This window comes from Uloborus diversus, unplaced genomic scaffold (genome assembly GCF_026930045.1).
Source record: "Uloborus diversus isolate 005 unplaced genomic scaffold, Udiv.v.3.1 scaffold_1176, whole genome shotgun sequence".
In the NCBI taxonomy this organism is placed as follows: domain Eukaryota; kingdom Metazoa; phylum Arthropoda; class Arachnida; order Araneae; family Uloboridae; genus Uloborus; species Uloborus diversus.
This window is the reverse complement of record NW_026557850.1, coordinates 10305-31796: the sequence shown is the minus strand read 5'-3', so window position 1 is coordinate 31796 and position 21492 is coordinate 10305. Positions and strand designations below refer to the sequence as shown.

The following is a 21492-nucleotide window of genomic DNA, read 5'->3' as shown; positions in this document are numbered from 1 at the left end:
TTGTATTAATAATGGTGCTATTTTTTATTATTTAAATATGCTAAAAATTTAGATGCAATGAATATATATTGTAAGACGCGATCACATCTTTTGTAGATTTTTATAACAATTCATTCCCATTAAAATATTTAAAAATATATCTCACTTTTACTTTTTAAAAAAAATTACTAAAATAAACACCAGAAGAACTTTTTATCAATCTACTTAAGTGAATAAACCCAATAAATGAAAGCCATAAGACGTTAGATATACTAATCAAAGTAGCAGAAATACCCCGACACTCTACAGGCATAGCAAATTCTTGAAAAGTCTACACTGTTTCTGAACCAGAATGAAGAAACTAAAAATATATCTGCTTGCAAGCTATTTTTGGATTTTTAAACTACTTTTCAGAATACTAAAAACATTTCTGCTACTAGGATGAGTTATTTTAGTTAAGATAACAATTTACAATCAAATGCAAATTAGCAAACACGTTAACAGGAGATTGTTTCTACTACATAAGAAAAAAAATTATTGTTGCCTCAGGGCAACAGTAGAATATCAGCAAATGTCTTACCCATGTTAGATATCTTACTATTACTATGAGGTGAAGATGTCTAAAAAGCTTAAATTTATTTCTTTAAAATTAAAACTTCTTTAATTCTTTCTCATTCAATGAACATAACCTGCTGTTTCAAAAGAATCAAAAATCTAATGAGATTGCTTTTTAATATAAATATTTTCATCTATTTTCCTTTGCTTTCTCTCTCAATTGTTAATGTTATTTATTCAGGTGAAATGATTTTGAGCACATAGTTATGACATCTTAATCTTGAAATCAAACACAATAGAAAGCTGAGTAGATTTGTGGTATTAAGGAAATCAGAAACTAACAGTGCTTTTTGTGTAGCTTTTGCTTTCTTTACTAACACTAATATAAACTAACTGAAAAACTAATTTTCAGTCAAGTTAAATCTTATGAGCAACAACAATGTTTTTGTGCTAGTGAAAATGGAAAACTAAACTGAAACTTCAAAATTTTCTTTCAATGCACCACTGCCAAAAAGTACAAAACAAACCCTTAAAACTATGTCCCACAACAACAAATAACTTCAATTATATTTTAAAAAACTATATCAAAATTTAAACTGATGTAAAGCTAGTTCAGCAAAATTTGAACTTCAAAACACAATTGGCAAAAAATAGTTTCATTATTAATTGCTAAAAGAAAAAACAATCACACGTTTACACAATAAAGCACAAAAATTAAAACATAATTTATTTACGACTCAATATTCACCTAGATCCTAATGACAGTGGCGTTTCAGAGAGGGGGCTCAGGAATATTTAATTCAGTTCTTAAAGTGGTTATATTTTGTTCCCATCTCTTTTCAAAATAAACATTCATCAGAAACTTGGCTTTATGTCCGCATTCCAGTGCCCAAGGAAGGTATGTTTCTACATAGAGTTTTCTTTGTCTAGAAATTAAATTAAAACTTTAATATTGAACATTGTTATTATTTTTTTACAGTCTATTATACAAGGTGCAATTATACAAGGTGTTATTATACAAGATGTTTACAGTTACTTATACAATGCATGTCAAAGTTGACAAGGTACAGTCAATTACACAAGGTGCCTTGCACTAATAAAGAAGTATCTTATAAAAAATATTTCAGATTTAAACATACTTTTTTTTGTACTTTGATCCTTATTTTAAAGGTTTTTTTTTTTTTTTTCTGAATCTATATACACTTCTATGACTGCAACTTTTTAAGTTTTGAGAAGATTCCGATGATTTTCAATTTTGTGCCAGTCATTAGTGCAACCTAAGTTTAACCTCTGGGTGATGAGGTTTTACCATTGCGGTCCTTATGTGGGTCTAAACTTTTATACTAGGATGGGCAATACGTAATTAAGTCAAGGGTTCTGGGAGGTTGACCCTCAAAATATCCTTTGCTGTACCCCTGAAGTTGCCCTCATCTGTTGTAACCCATGATATCGAATTCATTATTATTTCCTTTAATTTGTCAATGTTGAGGACCAGTATGCATTGACAAAACATCATAAGTACAAGAAAGCACTGAGCTTTTTTTTCTCAGGTGCTATTTTCAGTTTTTGATATTAGCGCCCCCTACATCATTTTAGCTATTATATATATATATATATATATATATATATATATATATATATATATATATATATATATATATATATATAACTAAACAAAAGAAAATCAGAAAAGAATAAAATGAAATAAAATGGAGTAAGTCACAAGCCCAATGTTGCACAAAGCAGTCAAACAAACAGCCAGGTAAATATTACAAAATGCAACCAGTAAACGCATAAGGGATTTACAAAATTAAACAAATAAGAATACTAAAACTAATAATAAGACCAAGTTGATGAAGCCAGAACTCCTTAGCAGTGGAACCTTCATCCTAAGGTCAACAGACCCAAAATTTTAAACTAAAAACTAAAGTGAGGATGTTCAGTTCCGAAAACGCTAGCATTCAGTAATACATAGGGCTAAACACACCGTATTCGAAAAATGAACACGGATTTCCTGGAACTAGGACTGAAAACTATACACTGGGGTTTCATCTCGACTATTAGAAGCTAATGGCTATCAATGATAGTCCTCCACCGTACCACCAGCAGAAGTTCAAAGGTCTTACCAAATATTCCAGGTGAGAGCTCAGTACCATGTCCTACAAGTCAGTGTTCATTCCAGTCGATAAAACGAATGGATCTATTATCCTTTCCTCATCCTATCTATTACTTGCTATCATCAGATTTATTGGTGTCTGTAACTGGGGATCGGATCTTTTTTAGAATTTGAGCAAATAAAAATAGAATTAACTAATTCAGATGATTCAGAAGCAGCCAAACGTTAGATAAGATGTAGTTGCATGACAGAAAAAATTTAAAAAGTCTAAATGCATTGAAAGGCTCAGAAAATTAAGTTAACCTGAGAGCGATGTCTTAAGCATATCTGTTACTGGTGCTGTTACCCTAAACCTGCTTCATGAATCCTGGTAAACTGAAATTTTACATAAACAGTTTTACCTTTTATGTTGCTCTGAAAGGATAAAAAAAAAAGATTCATTTATGCTTAATAAATATTTCAATAAATTAGATGAACACAAAGGTACATTTACTTTGGCCGCAATTGAAGAGGACCAAAAAGAGCTCCTGCAGCACACATTGGAAGACCAGTCTGAATCGCTTCAACCCATTTCACTGCAATTTCACCAAGTATATTTGTTGGCATACAGAGTAATGTATGAACAAAGTCATGAACTTCTCTATAGCGCTGAATAATGTAGGCTAAATCAACATCGTCAACAAAATGCACAGGTTGCCTTGTATCAGGAGTAACTTTCTATTGAAAAAAACAATGCATGCAGTCTCAATCAAACAAAAATAAATAGTTAATTACACAATTCATAGTTTTGCTGTTTAACTTATTTGCAAAATTTGCAACAATATACATGGCAAATGAAGCAGTGCAAAAAAACCAGCATTATAGTAAAAATGCTAATAGGTTTTTAATTAATGCAACATTGCTTTATTATACCACACTTAACAAAACAACTTCTGCAAAATACGAATTTAAACTAGTATGTTGTGGCCATAGCAAACTTTCTTCTATAACTATTTCATGAATTTTTGGATCTATTATATAATCGCTACTACAAAATTCTGCTACTTGCAAAAGCGAGAGGATTCCAATAATTAGGAAATTGGTAATCTTAATTCATTAGACTTAAATTTTTGGCACTAATGCCAGTGGGGGGCATATTTTTCTTTTGCATGCAAAAAAGAAAGAGTAGGGAAATATCTACCTGCATCATGCTACCATAAAATAACAGGGTTATTAAAATGAAATTTCTTGCACAAAAATTTGATGACTGGGCCGATTTCCCAATCATCATAATGTCCTGGCAAAAGCTCATTTGTCTTTAATTAAATCCTGCAAAAGGCTTTCACGAGCAGATGACATTTTAATATGAATTATCTTTCATATTGTTTTATTAATTGCAAAGAGCAAAAATTAAAAGTTCATTTCAAACGTTTTGCTTATTTGAATTATAAGCATTTCATTTGTGAACAATTAGAAGATGGCAACTGATAAAATTTTAAATCATTGAGATTTTTTGATCATCTGTCTTTAATTATATGGAATGAAGGGCTTTCTCGTGCAGATGAGAGTTTAATATGAATTATCTTTCACATTGCTGTATTAATTAAGTTACTTTTATTCGAGCAAATGTGAGAAAATATCAGCTCCTTTGGAGTGATTAATGCTAAAATTGAGTCAGCGCCCATTTCCGTGTAGGCCTACATTTGCAAAATTCCATCTAAAACGTAGCATTACTTTTTGAGCTATAGCACTCACAATAAACAAGAAAGAACATTTGATTGCACAACACCCTTTTGAGCTATTGGTGTGAAAATCCAATCAGCAATAGTACCCTCTAAGGTCTACACGTCCATCTCTTTTTGTTTTATTCTCTTCATTACTTCTTGAGATACAGCAGTCACAATTAAAGAGAAAAAACATTTCATTGCTCAACTCCCTTCTAAGCTATTGGCACCAAAATTAAATCAACACTTGTACCCTCTAAGGTCAACATATGGACCAAATATTGTTTGATTCTGCCCATTACTTCTTGAACTATAGCAGGCACACATAATGGAATAAACATTCGATTGTTTCACCCCTCTTGGAGGAATTGGAGCTGCTCTAGAGCAGCTACAAAAACGGGTCACACATATCTATGGTTATTTGCCAAAAGTTGATCCAGAATTTGATATGTCTAAAGATCAAGTTAAGCAGAAAAAATATGAACTACCAAACATGCTATAATTGAAAACTTTCATATAATTCTTCACAAAAGATAACTCTACTTATCATGTGTTGCTATATCAAATTTGACTTATCAACTTTTGACAAACAAACATAGATATACAGAGAGACATTTTCTAAAAATGTGTGTGGTCAAAAGGGACTCAGCACACCTCAAAAGGTGCAAATCCTTCAATTTTTCTCGAATTTCAATACTTTCTTCAAAAGGATCTTTCAATAAGAGTGGGTAGATGTTGAAATGGAATGAAACAAGTTGTATGTGAGGTATTAACAAAAATTTCTTTTTAATTAAAAGGCCCATGCAGACCTTTTTGTATGGCATATAACATCGTTAAAATGTGTACCCCAGCTTCTCACGGTGGCTCAGGTCTGAGTGGTCCAATTTTCAATGAGTATCCTGCATAGATCCAGTGGGTATTGAGCGATAACTTCTGTTATTTGAGCTTTAAGGGCATTGGTCGATTGCAGCTTATTTGTATAGCCCAGTGACTTCAGGAAATCCCACAAGAAAAAGTATAGCTAGGTCAAACTGCACAATATTTGGGACCAATTAACATCACCTCTGCAAAGATAACCATTCTCTCAAATTGTTCATTGGGACATAGCATCAACCTGTTGGAATACCATGTCGTCTATGTCCAAATCGTTCAATTTGGGCCAAAAGGAAATTAGTTGTCATCGTTCTTCATTGCTCACTGTTAACGGTGATGACCTCATCAACTCTTTTTTCAAAAAGTACAGACCATTGACATCCTCCGCCTAAAATCCACACTAAACAGTAACTTCTTATCGATTCATCGTCACCTGGTGAACCTCATGTTGAATGGCGTTGTCTAATATGCGGCTGTGAAGGGCTACCACATCTACTGTAAAAGGAACTCAAGGAGTACAATGCTTGGAAAACTAGGGAGACTGGACCAAATTTTTGGTTTTTTCTTTCTTTTCTTTTTTTTTTTTTTTTTGTAGAAGTGTTAGAACAATATCAAAAAAATATACATAAATACTTTGCCATTTAGCACATTGTTATGGCTGAAAATAATAGCATAATTTTAGGTAGAAATGGTACAAAAAATTATATTCTTAAAATCTGCAACTGGGTCAAGTGTCCTTAGAGCTAAGGACACTTGATCCAACACTTAGGGAGACATGACCCCCCTCATGAATGTAAGATGACTCATAGATATTGAAATAAAAAATGCAGGTTTGATGATGTTTTTTGTTTAAATAAGTGATACTTGAAGTGAATATACATCATGTTCACTCTTTAGGTGAAGCGGTACATTTTTTTAAATTAATCTTACTCCATATCAGCAGGAAAGCAGAAGTCGAATTCAAAACTTTATCAGGTCAGACCAAAGCATTATTTTGGTTATTTTACTAACTAATAACCCACTGGGCTCAAAGATTATTAGTATTTTAGTTATTTGTGAAATAAAAACATTTTTATGCCAAAATGTTATGTATCAGAAATTAATTTTAAAAAAAAATCAGGCCTTCATATTCACAATGTTAGAGTTATTGCATAAACGAGCTGATGTGTGCATCACATGACTTCCTTTTACTCTAATTCAATGTCATTTTCTCATTATTGGCAGTTTTAATGTGATTCAAAAGTTTACTCTCTAAATATCATCAACAGTGGCCAAATTAAAACCAGATTTAAAAATAAAAAAATAAAATAAATTTTAAAAAAAATCGTCGAATTTGTCGCTAAGTTGGCGACAAAACTTGGCGACCAAAAGACTGGTGATATATTGCCAAGTGTCTGCCAAATTAAAACACCACTTGAGTTTACATTAAAAATAACAATGATTTTCCCCCAAAAAGGGGCAAAAGACCCCTGTTGGAGCATCCGAATGAAACCAAAAAGGAAGGTTCACAACTAGACCCCACTAGGACTCTAAGTACCAAATTTCAACTTTCTAGGACATTCCGTTCTTGAGTTATGCGACATACATATACACATACGCACATACATACGTACATACAGACGTCATGAGAAAACTCGTTGTAATTAACTCGGGGATCGTAAAAATTTATATTTCGGGTCTCTGTACTTTCCTAGGCGTATATCCAAGTGTGGTCGGGTTGAAAAATAAACTCAACATTCATTCGGGGGTGAGCAAAATGGAAATTAAGGCTGATTTTTGGGTGAAATTTTTTTTAATAAAATAAAATCATTAATAAAATCCTAACTTACAAAATTTTATCTATTCAAAAATAAAAATTCATTGAAAAAACATCAAATTAAACAAGGTCACGACTCCCTAGTTAGCTTGGGTCAAAGCTCCTTAGGTAGCTTTCTTTTGTTTTCCTAATATTTTTAGCAACTTAGATTAAAGTTAGATAAAACTGCTGTAATCAATAGATATCAAGAAAAGTAGCTAAAACATGTATACATTTAAAATTCAATCCCTCTAAAATGGTAGTTAAAATCTAAAAAATTACAAAATCTTCAAACTTCACTTTTACAGTGCAGTATCATTTAACACTGAATTTCTTAAAAACCACTGATAATTCTGAAATGACATTTCCCTGCAAAATACTGTTGTGTGACTGGTCAACCAATAACATGACTAAAATTTTCCCTAAATGTTCTTTTCATGGAAAAGATACTCATGTCTTATGTCTCCCTATGGGTCAAACCTCCCTAGTTTCCCCTAAATGTGCTGCTCAATCATGAAACTTGTCATGGTGATTAGGCATGAGCGACTGAAAAATAAACAGCAGATTAGAAAGAAATCACCAAAGCAACAAAGCCACCACAACAGGCTGTCAACATCTACCCTCTCCAATTGAAAGACACTTTATGTATTGGATATAAAAGAAAGTAAAAACAGATCATTAGTTACTGCATTTAGTGATTTAAAAACAAATTTATAAAAAAGTTTGCATAAATTGTACATTAAGTTCAAAAAAGGGACAATTTGACGTATTAAATAAAAAGTACAAAAATAACTGCCTAATTTGCAAGAAATATACTTCAAATGACATCATAAAGAAATCAGACATGTTCTTTAAGCGTGGCTGGGTTCGTAAAGCTATCTAAAACTAATTAGGTTACTTTCATACAATTTCATGGAAATATAAATCAAATGTGGTAAAAGCTAAAACAACACTGAATAATATTCAGCATTTACATCTCTTATTTCTCGGAACAGTTTTTTTTTCAAGAGAAAACCAAAACATTGTTTTGTTCAGACAATGAAAGCAATCCCACTATCAGAATTTACAATGTTAAAGTAATTCAAATAATGTATAGAAGGGAAACATTAACTTTGAATGAAAACATAAGCTTAAAGCAAACATAAAACAGGAGTTAAAAATTGTAGGAAATGAGATCTTTTGAAATTGACTAATTTACAATGTCTATTCAGTCTGCTATTTGTGTTATTGATATTAGCTAATTGAGCTTTTCATACATAATGTTAATAATTATTGACAGATAGTCTATATCAGAAGTCACAAATGAGCAATAACTAAGTTCATATCAAAGAGGTGTAGGAGCTAGGCATGATAACCAACTGCGCTGAAGCCAGCATACTCTGGATATTTAGATTGAAAATAAGAGCTAGTGGATATTTATTTGTCTCAGGTACAGTAAATGAGCATTAAAATAGGTAAGATAATTATAAAAATAATGAAAGAAATTAACTTTTAAAGAAGAAGTAAATTTGGACATTGATTTACTGCACTACTTTTTAAACCATTAATTATTTTATTATAGTTGTGTTCAATCAACTGTTTCTTTAGGTACACATGTTTTTTATTTTCATTTTAAATTTCCTTCATGCAATCCCAGATGAGAAAAATTCAACTTTCCCTATTTTTATCACATACCTCCATTTTTTTTTCATTATCTGGTGATGAATATAAGTAGTTTCTGCCTTAATATATACTTTTTTCAGAAACTAAGATTTTTTTTTTTTTAATTCCATTTTTAAAGCTGTCAAAGTCTGTTCAGTTTTGAATGTACTAAATTGAACTATAGTGCTTCAATTTTTACATATATTTACTATAAATGTTTAAAATATAAGTTACACCATGAACAAAGATTGGAGAAGTATAAAAAAAGGTTTCTGCAGAATGCAGAAAAATTCAATGCAAAACATTTTAAATACACACACACAAAAAAAAAATCTTAATGAAAGTGACTGATGTAGAACCTATGTTTTAAATACAGAAATAAGCAGATTTTTTTTATTATTTTTATAAATATAATGATTGAGTTGGATAAATTGAGCTTGAAAATTTATTTTTTGGTACCTTATTCTGCAAAATGTTTTGTTGTGGCATTGAATTTTATAAAAGATTTACTAACGAAAAAACACAGAGCAGCAGTAAAAAAGTATATCCAAGTTAAGAGAAGTTTAATTTCCTTTTCTCCTTTAAGAAAGGGATAATTTGAACTTCATATTTAACTAAATCATTTTATTATTTTTATCATACAGAATTCTAGTCATGTAATCTTTGTATCCTCACAGGCGTACAAGACAAAACTACTATAATATTACATTACTTAAAACAATGCACTATTAACACTAATTTTGAATTTTTAAAAAGATAAACTTTTCTATATTAATGTATCAATACCTACAAAGAACATTTGAATCAAAAGTAACATTTAAACATTTAACACATTCCATTCTGAAAAAGAACTTATAAAAGCAAACAATCAAAAATAAAGATAAACCAATTTGAACTTACATTATCATTCAGAAATTTCATGTATGCATGACCAAATGTTCCTACTGGGAGTGATTTCAAGTATTGAAAATCAATGGTTTCAGAGCTTATTCTTGGTCGGTCACTAAAAAAAATAACAACTTATGATTTTAACAAATGTGTAAAGTACTAGCAATAAATCAGTCAATCCTTTCTGAAAAACTAAAGGTATAGCAGAATGTGACTCTCTAAACCATCATTTCAGAACTACAAGTATAATATTTAATTTTAAATAAACTAAAATTAGTAACAAATGTACTTATACAGTGTATTTTTTGTTTACTTTAAAATTATAAATGTGCAAAATTTCAAGCATTGCTGAAAACATTCAGCCTGTCAAGAAGAAAATGAGTCATTACAGACTCATTTCAGCATTTAGTTTAAAAATATTTTTCTTTTTTTTTCTTGAGAAAAATAGCCAATTATTCGGACTCAAGTTTTGAGCATCTCAAGAAGTATGAAAAGTTTTAAAATTTTGCTTTGGGTCAAACTATTTTCATATTCTTTACTATTCTAACAATATACAATACAACCTCAATATCTTGAATCTCTCGGGAAGAGAAAAAAATTGAGATATTGAGTTAACAAGGTTTAAAAAAAAAAAAAAAAAGTGGGTAATTTCTACAATTATGTACATTTATCTATGTACTATGCGACCACTTTGCATAACAATTAACAAGTTATTCTTTAACATTTTGCTAGATTTGAAATTTATTTATATCCTCATTTTGATGCAATGAGATCTAGTATTCATTTTTTGACTGATTACTAGACATTGTTAAACTGGATCGTTAGCTGCTTCTGAATAAGCAGACTACCAATTTTTCATTTTTCAATCATGTCAGTCATCATAGTTTTTCTCAATAGCTTGATGGTATTTTGTTATTGTAAAAAATGTTTTGGAAAGGTGTTTGAAATGGACAGCAATGTCAATTTTTTTTTCTAGGTTACAAACTTAAAAATTCTTATTTTACCTTCAACTAATAGCACATTCAAAAGCTTTTTGATTGAAAATTGATGAAAAATGGACCCCCTGTTTTTAAAATAGGCAATGTGTTCCCAAGAAAAGCACTAAGAATCTAAAGTCTGGGTAAAACACCGAGATAAAAAAGACTACAGTGCCAACTCATACCGAGACTCCCTTAATATCTCGCATCAATCCTCTAGTCTTAAAATTTCCAAGAAAAAGGGTGACTACAAGCATATGTCTCCAGAATTGGTTCTACTACAAAAATTGCAGAGGAGAAATGGCAATTAAAACTTTTTTGGAAGGAAATTTTTGGCATATGAAGGGTTTCAAAAAATGAATTTTGAGATAACCATGTGAAAGCATTTTAATAAATCAAATTTAGAAAACAAATAACAAATATAAAATTAACAAAATTTCGAGTTTCAGTGCATAAGGAAAGGAAAGTTAGGCACAAAACACCGATTGTGTAGAAGATTTGGGGTCAAAACTAAAATGTGCTAAAAGAGTCAATGCAAAAATGGAACTGATGTGATATACCCCACCCTTGGCGACTTTTTCCTGTTGGCGCCAAGAAAGCGTCGCCAAGAAAACGATGTATGACGACATATGTCATACATCGTTCTTAGCAATGTTTTTTTAGCGCCAACAGGAAAAAATCAGATAAAAAAACATGATCAAAGCACTTCAGAACACAATATATATAAAAACAACATAAAAGCACAACAAAAAACATCACGAATATATGCTTCAAAAATGTACAGGGCCGGGGTTTTTTGTAAACATATTAAAATACAATGAAATAAATTATTGTATTAATTACAAGTCGAAATTAAAGCATTAATTTTTTTTTTCATCATTTCTCCGGGATACGAGCCCTCGGTCTCATAGTACTTTCGTAATGAGACCTCGGCCCTGCCTCGGTCTCATTACGAAAGTACTATGAGACCTCTGGCTCGCCAGGACCTCGCTCGGCTCGATCCGTTATCCCTCCGACTGTTAATATACATTACAGTCGGAGTATGGTCCCAGTTATGTATATTTTCATGGAGACACCCAAGGGTGGCTCCTTCCGTTCAGTGTACAATAATGACACAGTTTTAAGTGTGAAATATGCACCATTATGTGCGAAAAGAATTAGTTCACATCTGTACTTCCCAGGTATATTCTGCAGGGTTACTAGGGCTACCGGAAAAAGTTTTATCGCCAACGTTGGCGATTTTCGAAATGAGCTAAAAATTCTATCCTCGCCAAGGGGGGGGTATATCACATCTGTACCGCAAAAATTGTATGCGGTCATCAAATACTACACACTGACCCTCTTCCCCGGCCAATAAATTTTGAGCGTTGACAGTGTAGAGGGGAAGACGTCCCCCAAAACCTCTCAGCCGCTTCACATAGAGGGGGAAGAAAAACGCTACAGCTTTCTCTCTCTCTTCCGAAAGCTAGAAAATTTCTGTCTGATGAGTCCTCTTAAAAGCCTTTGACAAGAAAAACTTGACTGCACATTCATTTTCTGATATTGATGAAGAAACAGTAGATTTTAGTTCTGGATAGTGGTGGCTCGTGCCTTGAAAAAGTGAGGGAGCCAGATCATGGGTGCACTCGCCTCCACTCCCCCCACCTCCCTTGGTTTTTGAAAAAAACGAATTTAAAAAAATATTTTTTTAATATTTAAACTTTTTTTTTGTGTTGTTGTTGTTAAATTAATAAAATTAAATTTATTTTTGCAACTAAATTAAAAATGTGAAGAAGCAATAACTCTTAAGGTATATTCAAAACTAATATGAAAATAATCTAAAAAATAATGATTGCTTCTCTAAATTGTCGTTATAGTAAACTAATTACTTGAAGACAAAGAGTCAAGAAAGGAGCAAACGGTTTAATCTTGTGCACATAAAGGCTTCTTCCTTTACTGTTGTTTATTTTACATAGCTTGAATCGCTTAAGAACAGTCAAGCTATGTAAAATAAACAGCATACAGGTAGGGTAATGGTCACTGCAAATCCTGCTGTAAATATTGAAGTTCAATGCATTGGTGTTGAGGGAAAGAAACACACACACACGTTCAGATAACCCGCGACAACATATAATCCACACCTCATTGATTTTACACTTTTTAACAGATAATCTGTGGATTATATGCAGGATAATAAGGTACAATCCTTTCTTGTTTTGAAATTTCAAGCACGTACGTACAAAAAAAAAGAAAAATAAATAAGTTATAAAGTGCTGTCTTCTAAAAAAAGTGAGGGGGCCCGGGCCCCCTCTGGCCCCTCCCACGAGCCGCCACTGGTCCTAAACCTTCAGTTTCTGCTCATAAGTCAGAAATCAATGTCAATGGCAATGTTTTGAGCTTTTTTTTTCCTTACAACTGAAACTATAGATCAGCATGTTGTGTATTTGTTTGCAGTAGTTGACTAAAAAATTGGTGAACACATATAAAATCCAAAAGCTTGCAACGGAAAATAACATCTTTCTTAAATTCTATACAGAATTTTATAAAAATTAATAAACTTTTATAGTTAGCTTATAATTCAGTATAATATAATTGATACATTTCACTCCATCTCTTATTACTAATGGAAACATTGTGTTAATAAGAAGTTCCTTATAGAAGTATCTTAGCAAATTCCAACTTTTTTTTTTAAATCAGATATAGCCAACCCTTGGCTATAGTCATCTCTCAAGTCAGTCTGTTGAAAGTACGTCATAGCGAGTTTTAACTGTAGCATGGGAAAAAATAGGAGTTTTTTATGTGTGAATCATATTTGTTATAATTATAATACATAAATCATGCATAAAATTGAACTGAAAATAAAGGAAAGGTGGAAGCACTTTTCTGAACAAAAAATAAGCAAGTAACAAACCTTAATATGGCACTACCTTCAACGTCTTGAAGCATTATATCTCTGATTTTCTTAGCCGATAAATATCCGGTAGTTTCACCTAATACAGCTACCATATCTAGAAAAAAATATATTTTATTTCATTTATTTAAATAAAACTTAATAATAAATAACTGATGGTGAGCATTTTCAAAAACAATTAAAAAGATATGCTGAAAAATATGAAACTCGACTTTATATGCAAGGCTTAATTTCTGAAAAACAAATTGCCAAAGCCCAATATAATCTTCAAAGCCTCTTTCCATGTATAAATAGTCTGCATTCCATGGTGGGAACTTCATGCAAATTAAGCGATGCTGCTTACATAGGAAAAATTTATTGATATAAAATGAAAAATTGGGCCGTGGTAGCCTGATCGATAAGGCATTGAACTCGGGACCGGAGGGTCTCGGGTTCGATCCTCACTGGTCAAAGACCCACCGTCGTCATTAATGGTGAATGGGCAACGTTAAATATCCTCGTGGTCACAATGTCCTCCAAGGGAAACGATACCTCTGGGGGTGCCGGACTAGGAAGTTATTCGGCTCCTGGCCTGGTTCTAAATTGTCTCTCCAACTGTCCATAGATGGCACCACCATCTATTGTGTTGTCTTTGTACTGTCCTGGAAAAACAAATCCTGGAAACATTGTGGATTAATAGAGGTATAAGTTTCCTTAGTGGAATAGCAGAAACCTCAATCTGTGTGTGTGAAAGAGAGAAATGAAAAAACAAGCAGTAAACGAGATTTTATCGATTGCTAAGCATGCTGCACAGACACAAAAGACAGCACCTTTACTTTCTGAATAAATGAACCAACCTCTTTTAGTTTTCTCTATTCATCATCTGTTTCTCAAAAATGTTTTTTGATGAAAAAAGAATTACAATCTGAATAAATTCTTTTGAAATCATTGGTGTGCAATTTTGACCAAAGCCGTGTTTCAAAATCCAAGCTTTAGTTTTGTTAGTTATTTTAACATGCTTAAAGCTGGATTTTCGTTCCCCACTGAACTTGAATGCTTTGTTCATTAAAAATTTTTTTTAACTTTAATCACCTTTTGCAACTGGTTTCAAACATACATACAACCTAATACTCACCTTGTTTTGCTTATATTGCAACAACCTTGCGTTGTAAGCAAAACGCCTTGTTTTGCTTACCAATTGCGAACCCAAGGAAAGTGATTTGAAAAATCAATTGCCTGACTGAACATTCAGAAAGCCATTATAAAAACAGCAGAAATACACAAAATTCGTTTTTTCTTTTTTTTTTTTTTTTAGTAGCTGCATTTAAAGGGGATAATGATACTCACCATGACGATATGGATCACTTATTGAAACTACAGACGACCCCAGGGTAAGGAGAATCTTCTGGATGAGTGTAGTAGGAATATGACTCTGGTATAATGCCGTCCTCTGCATTTTCCCATGCAACGAAGGCTCTTCCTTTTCTAAATACAAAATGTAAAGTAAAATTTTCTCTGCTTTCAAAAAACTATGCAAGAAATTATTACCACACTCATACACTAAAAATAATTAAAACAAAAATTAAGAAAAATGACAAAACTATCTTTGTCTATGAAACTATTCAATCATTGCATTTAAGTAGTTGTTTTAAAATTTTACCAGGGTGTGAATCATGTCCATGAGCAGAACAGATTAAACGAACATTACTGATAACTCGGTTAACTAATCCCATGTTAAGTTTGTTGACAAACATTGCAGTCATAACGGCGTTTTTTAGTTTTTACTCGGCAGAAAGACAGCAATCAGTCAAAAACTGCACATACACTTTTTGGAAGAAAATGCTTTTTTGACAAAAAAAAAATGGTTTAGAAAAGGTTCATATCATTTTACGTAATTTTGAACACACAACCAAATTCGCAGCTTAGTTTGTATTACATTAGGCTGACTGAGAAAAAAGAAGGGGAGAGATTTCTACCAAGAGTTTCTCCTCTTTGATATGACAGACGGTAGCTCTGGCTCAAGAGGCTCAACGGACAGATTCACAACGCGGATCAACGCGGTTGGAATATTTTCTAGCTATGAGCAGGGCCGATCCTAGCAGGTGTGCAGAGTGTGCGCCGCACAAGGGCGGCCAAAGCAAGGGGCGGCCGCAGGCCGCATCATATAGTTCTTATAATCAAGCAAAATTTCTCAAGAATTTCTCACAAGATAACTTATAATAAGTAGAATAAATATGCTGATTTTTAAATGTTCAATTGTCAAACCCAGACAACCACAATTGTCCCTTAGACATCCAAAAAGGTCCATGGCATATCTAAATATCCATTGGATTTGCCACACAGCTGATGGATATCCATATCTGGTTATGTCTATGGATATGGATTTCTGATATATCTTCAAGACATCCAAACGGTTACATGTTTTGGATGTGGATATTCGGATAGCTTATGGATATCCAGATTTTGGATATGGATTTTCGCAAGTCGTCTAGCTATCCAGATTTCTACATGTTTTAGATATAGATATTTGGATAGCTTGTGGATGACTATTCAATAACCTGAATGTTTAAAATAAATATCCATCGAAGTCTCATTTATGGATATCTGCTAGATATTTGACTGTTGGATATTACTTGATTTGTTTATATTCAGGTCTCTGCGGCAAAATTCTTTTAATTTAAAGTTTTGTTGATGTGAGGTGAGTTTTTTTTTAAATTCATTTCTTTTTAAAGTGTGGTGAACTGAGAAAACTAACACTTCTTCTAAAATACGGCGTGAGTTTGGTGGATAACAATTTTGTACTGGATACTTTTCTTTGCTGTAACTACATGAATTAATGTAGATGTTCTTTTCTTAGATAAGTGTTTCAGATGCTGCTGATTTTTTGTGTTTTTCAAATTTTAGAACATTTGTTGGTCAGCAAAAGGTAAGTGTTTGTATGTTACCTACCGCTTTTCCGTTTGATTTGAATGTCGGCCATTGCTACTTTGTTTGCTGTTTTAAAAATTTAGTGGAGTATTAAACTGTTTTGACGTTTTTCTTTTCTTTATTGGTATGTTTCTTTGTTTCTGGTAAATGTATTTTTTTTTACTCAATGATAATTTTTTACTAATGAGGAATTAAGTTCACAGGTACCCTAACTTTGATTTCTGTTCGTGTATGTTCGATCTGCATTTCTTCCACAATGTTAGCTTTTCATTTTTTTAAATATAAAAATCTATCTTGCACGTAGACTAGGTTATTAACTTAGATTTCTTTGCATGTGTTGTGTTACTTTGCTGAAAGAATTAAAACTCTAAAGTTGTTTTGTGGAAATGTTTAAGTCTTATTTTCTAGAAATTTTTATGTTTATGAATATTCAGTTGAACCATTCAATTTAAGCATGCATTCCCCCAAAACATCTATCCAGTTTGTTAATTTTTTCAATTGCACATTGCTTGAATATGTGTTTGCATTATAAAGATTGCATTTTAGTCTTTCCCCTTGTTGTCGGATGGCACAAAAAGGCCCAATGTTGGGTTTATTATTTGCATTCATGTTTTAGCACCTCATCATTTACATTAGCAAGATGTGCACTACTATTAATATTATTTCTCCCTAAAAGCTATGAAATCTCAATATGTTGGAATTTTGGTTTTACCAATGTATTACAAGTGTCTCACTTACTCCTCCTTAATAATAAGCATTTTTTGGCATGATTTTTTTTTCAATTTCCCGATTGTTTTATTTAAATTCAAATGGTATTATATTTGCTTGAACACTCAGCCAACTGTTGACTAAAAAGTGATTGTGTTTAAAAATGCCAGGTTAATGAGAATGCATATGTAAAATTTTTCTCCCAGGTGTTTTCATCCTGCCAGAATGTAGATGAGTTTTCTGGATTTGACGGAGTTATTAAGTATCAAGTTGTTGGAAATCTACCATATTAAAATTAGCGTAATATTTTATAAGTCTCTGAATGCTGTAAATTTTGCAGCAATTAAATATGAATCCAAGTTAGCCAACTATTACTCATAAAAGTCTGACTTTAAAATTCACATTGTATGTATTTGATGTGTAGGTTTCACTAGTGCCGTACCAAGTAGCTCTTAGTTTGAGTTCAGAGTATCAACCTTGCTGACATACACTTTACCGAGCACTTAGAATGACACTAAATACTCATAATACAATGTACAAATTATTCTTTTGCAAATATTTAATTATTTTATAGTATGAAAGAGAAAATAAAGAATGAGAATGAGAAACATCCGGATAGGAACATTTTACAGCGACCCTACCTAATAAAATTGATGTAGTTTCTTTTTTATGTTCCTTCTCTGTCAAGCCAGTTTTTTTTTTTTTTTTTTTTTTTTTTTTATTGCAGTATCCTGTGTTTGTCAAGTATGTAAATATATAATTCATAAATTGTTATGAAAAACAAGATAGCAAATATTTATTTCTTTATTTTAGCAGAAGAAAAAAACCAAGCGGAAAAATTACTGAGAAAAACATTCAGGAGGAACTATTTAAATTAATGTAGTTTCTCTTTTATGTTTGTTCTCTGTGTTTTCAACATCTTTTAAAATTATATCCTTTAACACTCAAACATATAAGGTAAGTATATCTTATAATTTAATAATTCCAAATGTGAAAACACATGCTTTATGCAGCATCAGTCCATTATTTTTGTAATTTTCTCATTTTTTGAATTAAAAAGTTTTCTTGGCTGTTTTTCAGAACAAAAATTAGAAAAAGGAGATATTTAATTCAAATATTTTGGAACAGTTTGGACTTTTTGGTGAAAAGGCCTTCACGGCAGTTACATCTGCAATTGTGGTTATGGCTGCAATTTTCTTGAGTATTGTATACTTGACTGCAAGCTTACTTGACAATAGAGAAATAAGATGAGACCAAATGAAGGAAATAGTTCATTGCATCTTTTCCGATATTCGGGTGAAATTATGCTCTACCATTTAGAAATCAGATTTGTTCGTTGAACCCACGCATACTACCTTTTTTAGTCATAATTTCTGTCAATCTTTAAATATTTTCAACTTTACGAATGAAGCAGCGCGAAACATTAAAACCATTTGAATCAAACACGCCAGCCAGGAGCAGCTCATACACAGGTGGTGATCTCTTCTTATTTGTGAAGCAGGTAGGGTGAGGAAGCTAGTAAGTGTGACGTTTTATCTGTTAACTCGGTTTTTCTTCTGTGTGTCGTGATGATGTCACTGTCCACTTAAGTTGCAGGCAAGTATAGTTCCAAATGTCATGATGTTATTGTAATTGAAATTCTAAAATTTTGCATTAAATTCTAAGTATTTTTTTCTACTGTAATATGTATTAACAAAGTTCCAGATGTTGCATTGGCATTGCCAAAATAAGTGTTTTTATAAATTGGTTTTCTCCCAGTATTAATCAAAATTAGGGCAACAGATTCTGCCATGAAAGTTGTGATTAAAAATTATTTGCGGCACATCAAAACCTGACCAGATAAAATCAAATAAATAAATAATAATAATAAACCTGAATTTTTGACATCTTGAATTAAAATTAAGCTTTTTGCAATCATGAGTGTGCATGTGCTGGTGCGTGTGTTTACGTGTATGTGTAAAGATATGTGAAGGTTTGATGGCGTGTGTGTGTAAAGACCTGTGTGTGTTTGAAGGCGTGTGTGTGTGTAAAGACGTGTGTATGTTTGAAGGCGTGTGTGTAGGATACAGAAGCAACCGCACAGCAGGAGCGGATTCTGGTGGTCAGTGCTGCTGATGGAGACCATGCTTGCTGGAGAAGCAGGACCTGAGCCAGTCAACAGTGGTGCTCCCGAGGCTCCTTTCCAAAAATCAAAGGACTAACATCATTTACCAGTGAAGTGAAAACAAGAAGCAATTCGTGATTGCTGAAAACAAACATAGATGTTTTGTCCCTGTCAAATTTTCATGCAATTGTGATGTTTTGTTTGTATGCATTTTTTAAAATGTTAGTCAATAAAAACATTTTACAGTAGTTTTGATGACATTAAAGCTTTTTTCACTACGTAGAATTTAGTTTTAAAAAGTAAAGATTGCTGTGTGTAACTCATGTAAAGGAAGGAGCATATAAAGGTAGGTCATTTTGCCTAGGAATATCAAATTTTTATTGAAGTTCAGTTTTCAGATTTGAAATTCGACATCTTTTAAGAGATATGAAACAAAATACATATTTTCATATTTGTCTATTATTTTTTTCTAGATTAAAGATGCATTAATCACAATGCATCATAATATTTTAGTGTGATAGTTAATTTTTTTTGAACACTTATCAAATAAACTAAACTTTATTAAGTATTATGCATTGTGAGAAATCCTTTTACTTATAAATTATATTTGAGCCACGAGTTTCTAATAATATATTATTAGATGTAAAATTTCAAATTGGTTGCAAATAAAGTGAATTACTAGGTGAATAAACATATTTTTTTGTGTGTGAATGGGGGGGGGGTTGCATATTCATTAGTAAAGCTACTTTAAATTACCAAGTATAATTTAAAAGATTTAATCAAATACAATTTATGACATAAAGTTTATAAAATATATAAAATTGCAGTAAGGAGGTTATTGCTTAGAGTTAGCAATTATTATTTTATCAGAATAAAGTAAAATATAAGTGCATTTTAAATTTGACATTAGTCAAAAAAATTGATGTAGTTTTTTTATTTTTTGATCAAACTACTATAAAGTGTATTAAATCTATAGCATTTAATAGCTGAGTAAATATAGGTTGCATTTTTAATATTAAAAATGCTAAATTTTTCTTAAGTAAATATTTTAAATGAGTAGTAGTGAAAATATATAAATTTTAATAATCTCTATGTTTTTTTTTAATGATTTAGTATTTAAAATTTTAAGGATGCATTTTATGCACAGATTTATTTTGCTTATAGACTTAGTATACAAAGTAAACAACATGGATATTCTAGATATCTATAAACTATCTAAATAGCTATCTCCCATAGCTATCTAATCCACGTAATCGACATAAAACGCATATCTCGTGGATATCTATCGCAAATCCATAACAACCATTCAAGATCATATCATATCCAAGAGAGATCCAAATATCCAGATCTCCCTGGGATGTCTTTTAAGTGCAACCTTTCTGCCTTCTGGTGGATATTGACTTGGATATGTAGACCAGGCATGGATATCCAGTGGATTTGGTGATGTCTACTTGCTTTATCCAATGGATCTCTTATAGATGGCTTTTGGATTTGGTTGGTTGTCTGGGAAGTATGTGTCGATTTTCCAACAGCATAGCATAGTTTAAAGAAAATAGAATGTTAGGGAACATTGTGTTGGTTCATCGTCCATTAACATCTACTCTTAACACACATGGTCCATTTGGTTGCAAAGTTTGTGACAGAACCGGTAATCAGGCAAGGATGCAGGGATGGGGAAAGGCCCACTTCTGAAGCATGAAATGGTGCAGTCTAAAAGGAGCACCGAGGGCGGCCACTAATGTTTCCCCCCCCCCCAAGCTTTTATAGACCTAAACAATGAAGACATATTTTATTTATTAAGAAAAAGCTATGCTGATTAGATACTCACGCAAGCATTTCAAACAACAAACTATGTAACAAACTCGGTGTTTAACTATCGTGGATGCGTGGGGAGAAAGTGGAAAATTACGACTCCCTTTTGAGAGTAACATATATGAATGACCAACTAAAATGTTGTACTTTTCCCGCTTTGAGACAATTTTTCTGATTAAAATCTTGAATGAACTGCCCGGCTTCAGATCAAGTAGGAGGACAGGGCCCTTTCCCCGGCAAGCAAATTTAAATGTAGCTCCAAAACGAAGATCCAAAAGGATGCCATGACCTCCTTGACGAAACTAAAGAAGGCTTAAAATTGCGTTTCTAGGACTTTACTTTTGGAAAATTTCGCTGGTTGAACATTGATCTTAACGACTTAATTAAGTCTCTGATTCATCTCTTCCACTTTAACTTAATCAAACATAACCTATGTGCCATGCCCTAATGTTGGCTTCAAAATCCAAAACGTGTTTTCAGACGACAGCCCTTTTTATCATCAAACGTCATGTAAAATTGCGTTGGCATTTTTCGAAATTTTTGC

At 32.2% G+C, this 21492-nt stretch overlaps 1 protein-coding gene across 2 annotated transcripts in view; it reads right to left on the bottom strand.

Annotated features, from left to right (window-relative positions):
- The window catches only part of LOC129232345 (ubiquinone biosynthesis protein COQ4 homolog, mitochondrial-like), a 28274-nt gene extending 12956 nt beyond the window's left edge, over positions 1-15318 (bottom strand). For both annotated transcript variants that reach the window (XM_054866495.1, XM_054866497.1), the window contains exons 1-6: positions 15057-15318; positions 14744-14881; positions 13418-13514; positions 9563-9665; positions 3144-3367; positions 1283-1460 (exon numbers count right to left, since the gene is read on the bottom strand). In XM_054866495.1, coding sequence (XP_054722470.1) covers positions 1307-1460; positions 3144-3367; positions 9563-9665; positions 13418-13514; positions 14744-14881; positions 15057-15159 — 819 coding nt within the window. In that variant the 5' untranslated portion in view covers positions 15160-15318 and the 3' untranslated portion in view covers positions 1283-1306. The remainder of the gene's footprint in view (positions 1-1282; positions 1461-3143; positions 3368-9562; positions 9666-13417; positions 13515-14743; positions 14882-15056) is intronic.
- Positions 15319-21492: the final 6174 nt, after the last annotated feature.